Source organism: Lampetra fluviatilis, chromosome 35, assembly GCF_964198595.1.
Source record: "Lampetra fluviatilis chromosome 35, kcLamFluv1.1, whole genome shotgun sequence".
In the NCBI taxonomy this organism is placed as follows: Eukaryota; Metazoa; Chordata; class Hyperoartia; order Petromyzontiformes; family Petromyzontidae; genus Lampetra; species Lampetra fluviatilis.
In genome coordinates, this window is record NC_136309.1 from 4,028,466 (window position 1) to 4,036,196 (window position 7,731).

A 7,731-nucleotide genomic window follows, 5' to 3' on the forward strand; every position below is an offset into this window, starting at 1 on the left:
GGGGTTTCTTCTTTTTCTTCCTTTTGAGATGACAATTAAAAATTTGTAATAAAATTCACGAAGAATGTGTGCCGCACAACCCTCCTTCATCTCACGCAGCCAGTCCACACATCTGTCACGTGAAACAAACCAGCCGAATGTATCACTGCTTCAGCAACAAAGACAAATACAAAGATCACCCGTATAGCCTTAACAGACCGTAGGGGCAAGTGCTGTCAGCGAGAACCACCTATGACGGCCTGCACGGCACACGAGGGGGTGGGTGGCCAGCGCCACGGCCGGCCGCCTTTGTCTCCCCAGTGGCAATGTTTGCACACCTCACCAGGTACTCATTTGAGGCTGAGTCGACCTAGGAGAGGCCCAGCACCGGCTCGGGATAATCGTCACCGGTGTTGGCCGTGAGCGGCAATCGAACCCGGCTCGCCGGGGTTCGGAGCGCAGCGCACTAACCGCTACACCACCACCACCGCACCACCACTACCGCCACCACACCACCACCATCACCACCACACCACCACCATCACCACCGCACCACCACCATCACCACCACCACACCACCACCACCGCACCACCGCCCCACCACCACCGCACCACCGCACCATCATCACCACCGCCCCACCGAACCACCACCACCACACCACCACCGCCCCACTACCACCACCACCGCACCACCACCACCGCACCAGAACCACCACCACCGCACCACCACCACACCACCACCGGAAGTGATAGGGAAGGAGGGAGGGGGGTTGATAGGAGGTGATAGGGAGGGGGGGGATTGACAGGGGGGAGGAGGAGATAGCTGGGGGGGGGGGGTGATGGGGTGGGGGAGTGTAAGTGATCATTATTATCGCCGTCGCTTAATGGTCACCACGCGGTGTCGTGCTGGCCGACCACGCCGGGCCCTGTGTGGCCGTACGAGAGGCCCGGCACGGGCCAGCCGGGCGCGCTCCACGTGACGGCAGCCGCTGGCGCTGAGAACCCTCGCCCCGCCAGGATGGACTCGATGCTGAACGAGATCCGAGCGCTTGTTGAGTTCGTCGTGCTGTTGCTCCTGCTGCTGCTGCTGCTTGTGCTGCTGCTCGTGTTGCTGGTGCTGGTGGTGGCAGTGGTGGTGATGTCGTTGTCGTCGTTGTTGATGGTGGTGGTGGTGGTGGACGACCCACAACGGAGACCGTCTTTGTCCGCGAACACAATGGACGATGCAGGCAGCGCAGAAGAGTTGATGATGCCTGTCCCTTGCTGCTGCTGATGATGGCTATGCTGGTGGTGATGATTTTGCTGTTGCTGTTGCTGCTGCTGCTGATGATGAATTTGCTGTTCATGCTGCTGCTGATGATTATAATTGTGTTGTTCCTTTTGCCCTTGCTGCTGCTGGTCATGATAACTTTGGTGATGATGATGATGCTGCTGATGGTGGTGGTAATTAATATGCTGCTGCTGCTGATTACTTTGCGTCTGTTGATCTTGGTGTTGCTGCTGCGGATGACAATGCTGCTGCTGATGCTGCTGCTGATGCTGATGATTCTGCTGCTGATCATGAGTCTGATGTTGCTGATGATTCTGATGATGATGATTGCCCTGTTGCTGCTGATGCTGCTTATGAAGTTGCTGACTGCTGTTCCCACGACGAAGCACCCTGCTGCTGTTCTGTTTCTGATGCTGCTGATGCTGCTGATGATGCTGTTGCTGATGATGCTGCTGCTGCCTCCTCCGCCTACGAAAGTTCCCATTCTCAAACAGTTCGAACATGTTTTCACATCCTGCAGAAAATGTCCAAAAATTCCCTTTGCCCTGGCCGCTTCCTCCTGGCCTTGGCACCTGTGAAGACAACGACAAAGGTGCCCCGAATAGCCTTCACGGAACGTTGGGGGCAAGTGCTCCGAGTATATTCAGAAGTTTATTATCCGAGTAAAATTGCCCATTTGAGCCGCGACAACTCCGTTTTGAAGGGTGACTCGGCCAACAGACAGACGCGGCAGCGAGGAGTTAATGAACTAAATATTTTTTTAAAAATATATAAAGTTGAATTAAACCAAATGATCTTGGTTGTTGGGGCACCCGGTAAGGATGAAACTCTACCGGGCAGCAGCAGCAGACCTCGGGGCCGGCCCAGGACCACGCTGCTGCTGCTGCTGGCGGTGGGACGACGTCACTCGGCTGGCCTGAGAGCGCCTGGGAATTCCCCCAGGAAGAGCGAGAGGCTGTGTAGAGTAGTGTATAGTGTAGTGTATAGTGTAGTGTAGTGGTGGAAAGTGTAGTGGTGGGACGACGTCACTCGGCTGGCCTGAGAGCGCCTGGGAATTCCCCCAGGAAGAGCGAGAGGCTGTGTAGAGTAGTGTATAGTGTAGTGTATAGTGTAGTTTAGTGGTGTATAGTGTAGTGGTGGGACGACGTCACTCGGCTGGCCTGGGAACGCCTGGGAACTCCCCCAGGAAGAGCGAGAGGCTGTGTAGAGTAGTGTATAGTGTAGTGTATGGTGTAGTGGTGTATAGTGTAGTGTATGGTGTAGTGGTGTATAGTGTAGTGTATGGTGTAGTGGTGTATAGCGTAGTGGTGGGACGACGTCGCTCCGCTGGCCTGGACACGCCAGGGAATTCCCCCAGGAAGAGATAGAGGCTGTGTATAGTAGTGTATAATGTAGTGTATAATGTAGTGTATGGTGTAGTAGTGTATAGTGTAGTAATACTGTATAGTAGTGCATAGTGTATAGTAGTGTATAGTGTAGTAGTAGTGTGTAGTGTAGTAGTAGTGTGTAGTGTAGTAGTAGTGTGTAGTGTAGTAGTAGTGTACAGTGTAGTAGTACTGTATAATGTATAGTAGTGTATAGTAGTGTGTAGTGTAGTAGTAGTGTGTAGTGTAGTAGTAGTGTATAATGTATAGTAGTGTATAGTGTAGTAGTAGTGTGTAGTGTATAGTAGTGAATAGTAGTGTAATGTAGTTCTAGAGTCTATCGCCAGGATAAAGAGGGGTGTAGACCGCCACTGCCCAACACGATGCTGCCACCGCGACCTTCCCCGGGACAAGCGGACCGAGAGACCGAGCGAGCGAGCGAGCGACCTCACAAAACAATAAGTAGGTACACTGGCACGTGCGTCGTTTCGAGCCTCCACCAACCGATTCCTCCTTAACGGAGTCACGGCGATGGCAGAGGCGGCGATCCCAAGAGAAGAGGCGTCGACCGGTCGTTTTACAACGCCTTCGAACCGAGTGTGTGTGTTGCGTTCGGCATCTCGGTAGTCGTGACAAGAGACAAACAAGCAACAGAATCGGCCGCGCGTCGCCGATTGTCTGGGATGTTGTTGTTGCTTGTAACGAGCGATCATTGGGCAATTGCCGTGTAGACATGGGCATGCCGTCGGCTGCCGCGAGCCTCGCCAGAGACGAGCGGATTTGAGAAACGAACGAACCAGGGATGGAACGCGGCTCAATGTTTGGCCAGTCGCGGATTGAGGGAGTAGGTGGGGATGGGATGGGATCAGTGCCGGATGATGCCAGTAGCACAAGTAGCTACATATGTAGTAGCTACACAAGTAGTAGCTACATATGTAGTAGCTACACAAGTAGTAGCTACGCGCCCCGCACTTTCAAAGGCCCCGCGCTAAATGCTTTCAAGCTATCAATTCCGGTTCAGTGATTCTGCACTTGCTCTGTTACTATAGTACTATACCGCCTTCAACTTTTACGAACGACCGGGTGTTTAAGGTTAGCGATTTGTCGTATTATCTGGCTGTATAGCAAATGAAACAATAAAATAACTTTGACTTAAAGCTTTCGTGACTGCAGGAATTCATATATTTTTAAAAAATGTTTTTCTATCTACGTGGCTTTACCTAAAGACCCCCAAAGAATAAATTACTTTACTATACAAGTAAATTTTTACGTGTTTTAATATTTACGTGTTTTTATATTCTTGAATCTTTCGGTAAAGTCACGTAGAAGGGCAATAATAAAATAATAAAAATAAAACAATCAAATTCTCACGACGTTTCGGCCACAACACAAGCAGCCGTCCTCAGGTGACTTTACCGAAAGATCCAAGAATAGGAATCCCTGCAGTCACGAAAGCTTTACATCGAAATTTACGTGTTTTTTTGTTATTTAATTTAAATTCAGGGGGGCGGGGGGGGGGCCTTCATAACATATGCTACTGGGCCCCGCAACCGGCTTCGTCCGTCAACTGTATGGGCTGATTCTTAGGTATTTTCGTTAAAGTCACGTAGGTAAAAAAAATTAAAATTAATAAAAGTAAAATAATAAAATAATAAAATAAAAATCACGACGGCTCATTTACTTGATACAGCTATCGTGCTGTGACGGTTCCACCTGAAGACGGAAGCTTGTGTTGCTTCCGAAACGTCGTGATTTTTATTTTATGTTATTATTTTTTCTTCTATTTTTACTTTACTTTTATTAATTTAAATTTTTTTTACCTACGTGACATTACTGAAAAAAACCTAAGAATGAATCCTTGCAGTCACGAAAGCTTCAAATCTAGAATGGATGGGCTGCACGGGTGCGCGTGGCACGGGTGCGCGTGGCACGGGTGCGCGTGGCACGGGTGCGCGTGGCACGGGTGCGCGTGGCACGGGTGCGCGTGGCACGGGTGCGCGTGGCACGGGTGCGCGTGGCACGGGTGCGCGTGGCACGGGTGCGCGTGGCACGGGTGCGCGTGGCACGGGTGCGCGTGGCACGAACTCGCCTTGCGGAAGCAGCTGTTGAGGGAGAGATTGTGCCGCACCGAGTTCTGCCACGCCTGCTGGCGGCACGCGGTTCCCGAGCGGTAGAAGGGGAAACTGCAGCGGATGAAGTCGTAAATGTCGGCGAGAGTGAGACGGCGCTCTGGGCTCTGCCGGATCGCCATGGCGATCAGAGCCACGTAGCTGCGTTTGGGGGAGGGGGGGGGCACAGAGAATCAGAATCATCCGAATATCCTTTGAGCTGTGAAGATTTTGATTTGCACAGATGTCCAGCTGGGACCGGTGAGAGAGAGACGGCGAGACGAGCGAGCCACAAGGTGGAAGAGTTTAGAGGTTGATGCACAGAGAATCGGAATCATCAACATATTCATGCTGGAGGAAATCCGATGATCTATAAAGTTCTTGGTTTTTTTCCCAGATGTTCAGTAAGAGGCAGGTGAGAGAGATGGCGAGACGTGTTAGCCACCGCTTTTCGGGGTTGATGCACAGAGAATCAGAATCATCCGAATATTTATCCTGGAGGAATCTTTTGAGCTGTGAAGCTTTTGATTTGCACAGATGTCCAGCTGGGACAGGTGAGAGAGAGAGAGAGAGACGGCGAGAAAAAGCGAGCCACAAGGTGGAAGAGTTTAACAGGTAGCAGGGCCTTCGCGACCAATATTATCGCGTAAATTATAAATGCGTCGTTAAACCCGCCACCACCCGACACAGCCAATTGCTAAGGTTTGTCACGTAAACAAGAACGTGGCAATTAGTGACTAGTTTGCTGGTGATTACGAAGGTGGAAGAGGTGAGTGGGTTGGTGTAGCACGAAGGGAATTGCGGAATCTTATGGAACACACACGGAGGGGCGGGCGAGAGATGACGCATTGAACGCCGCGAGAGACGCTCTAGAAGGGGTTGCTGGATCACGGACAAATTCGTGAAAAACTTCAGAATCCCACACCTAAACATATTAAAACCAATCAACATTCATCACGATCATCATCATCATCATCACGGTCCTCACCATCATCACCATCATCATCATAATCCTCATCATCATCACCGTCATCACGATCATCACAATCATCATCATCATCACGATCCTCACCATCATCACCGTCATCACCATCATCACCACCATCATCATCATAATCCTCACTATCATCACCGTCATCACCATCATCATCACGATCTACACCATCATCACGATCCTCTCACCATCACCACCACGATCCTCACCATCATCACGATCATCACCATCATCACGATCGAGCGACACCTGCCTCTGTCCCTTGACCCTCATCCAATGAGCCTTCCCACACATCACGTGACCTCAAAGTGCCCCTAGCCTGGCACGAGAGTCACCGGGAGCGGTGGTGCAGCGGTTAGCGCGCCGCGCTACGAGCCCTGCGAGCCGAGCTCCGATCCCGGCTGGCAGGCCCGCATCTGATCCGTTCCTGGGCCTCTCCCCTAGGTCGCCTCAGCCTCAAATGAGTAACCCGGTGCTGTGTGGAGCAAACGTCGCCACGGGGGAGACAAAGGCGGCCGGGCGTAGTGCCGGCTAACCCCACCCCCTCCGTGTGCCGTGCCGGCCTTCATAGGTGCTGCTCGCTAACGGCACTTGCCACAACAGTCTGTTGAGGCTATAAGGGGGATCTTTGTATCGTGTGGTGTATGTATGCATGCGCATGTGAGTGTGCACGCACGGTTTGTGAGTTTTCTGTGTTGATGGTGATCGGAACTCACTCAATAGCTGCTCCGCTAGCAGCGTTTGCCCCAACAGTCTGCTGAAGGCTATACGGGGGACCTTTGCTTTTATGTGTGCATGTACCTGTACGTACCTGCACGTGTCTGTGTGTACTTGCACGTACCTGTATGGCGGTCTCGATCTTTTATCATCGCTGTCTTCCAGCCCATCATCGTCGTCGAAGTTGAAGCAGTTGTACGGGTACTGGGTGTGGTTGAACATCGTGGGGCGGCGATGATTGATTCGGAGGTTCACGCTGCTGCTGCTGATGATGATGATTGTGATTGTGATGAAGCGTCATCAATTATTTAATGATGTGCTTAAGACAACATCCGTGACGACTGTGAATACATACTCTGATGATGGTGATTGTTATTTTGAAATGTAATTAATGGTACTGAAATGCGTAATGACGAGGGGCTCCGTGACTATTGATAATGATAAATTATAACGATGAAGATGATTTATGATGAACTTCGTGATGGAAAATAACCAAAAGTTGTGATTATGACGATGACGACGATTTTTGATTATTATTTCCGTGACAATATTAACATGCTGCTGCTGCTTATTGCGACCTCACAAATAATGTTGGTGATGATGATGTTGGTGGTGATGATGATGTTGGTGATGATGATGTTGGTGATGATAATGATGATGTTGTTGGTGATGATGATGTTAGTGATAATGATGATGTTGATGATGATATTGGTGATGATGATAATGATGATGCTGTTGGTGATGATGATGTTGGTGATGATGATGATGCTGGTGATGATAATGATGTTGATGATGATGATGTTGATGATGGCATTGATAAGAGCTCCGCCCAAAGCTGCTGCGACCATGAATGCCAAGGTAGATGATGACAACGATGGTGTTGGTGACGGCACTGCTGCTGCTGATGATGTTGGTGGTGATGATGATGATGGTGGTGGTTGGTTGCAGATGCTGTGTGGGATGAACGGGCAGGGGCGGGATGATCACACGTGTGGCCCTGGAGTTACGGAGTGAGCGCAGAGCGTCGCGCGCGGTTTATATCGAGGGGAGCGAATCCCCCCCCCACCCCCCCTCCACCCCCCCTCCACCCCCCCCTCCACCCCCCCCTCCAACCCCCCCTCCAACCCCCCCTCCACCCCCCCCCTCCAACCCCCCTCCAACCCCCCCCCCCCTCCACAAGCCAACAAAGACAAAGCTGCCCCCCGTATAGCCTGCACATAGCTGTTGGGGCAAGTGCTGTTAGAGAGCACCTATGGTGATTGAATGGCAACATCGGTGACGCACGCGGGAACTGGTCCC

At 51.2% G+C, this 7,731-nt stretch overlaps 1 protein-coding gene across 1 annotated transcript; it reads right to left on the reverse strand.

Moving 5' to 3' along the window:
• Window positions 1-867: 867 nt before the first annotated feature.
• On the reverse strand, window positions 868-6,654 carry LOC144944696 (forkhead box protein L3-like). Its single transcript, XM_078873055.1, has 4 exons — window positions 6,557-6,654; window positions 4,703-4,883; window positions 1,639-1,821; window positions 868-1,002 (listed from the first exon to the last, which is right to left on the reverse strand). The coding sequence occupies exons 1-4, from the start codon at window positions 6,652-6,654 to the stop codon at window positions 868-870; spliced, it is 597 nt and encodes a 198-aa protein (XP_078729181.1).
• Window positions 6,655-7,731: the final 1,077 nt, after the last annotated feature.

Excerpts from the sequence above, each read along its gene's own strand:
- LOC144944696 (XM_078873055.1), bottom strand. The coding sequence starts at position 6,654 with ATGTTCAACCACACCCAGTACCCGTACAACTGCTTCAACTTCGACGAC. Across the intron at positions 1,822-4,702 it reads TCAACAGCTGCTTCCGCAAG|GTGCCAAGGCCAGGAGGAAG; the intron begins GCGAGTTCGTGC and ends TTGTCTTCACAG. Across the intron at positions 1,003-1,638 it reads AGAAACAGAACAGCAGCAGG|TCCATCCTGGCGGGGCGAGG; the intron begins GTGCTTCGTCGT and ends TTCAGCATCGAG.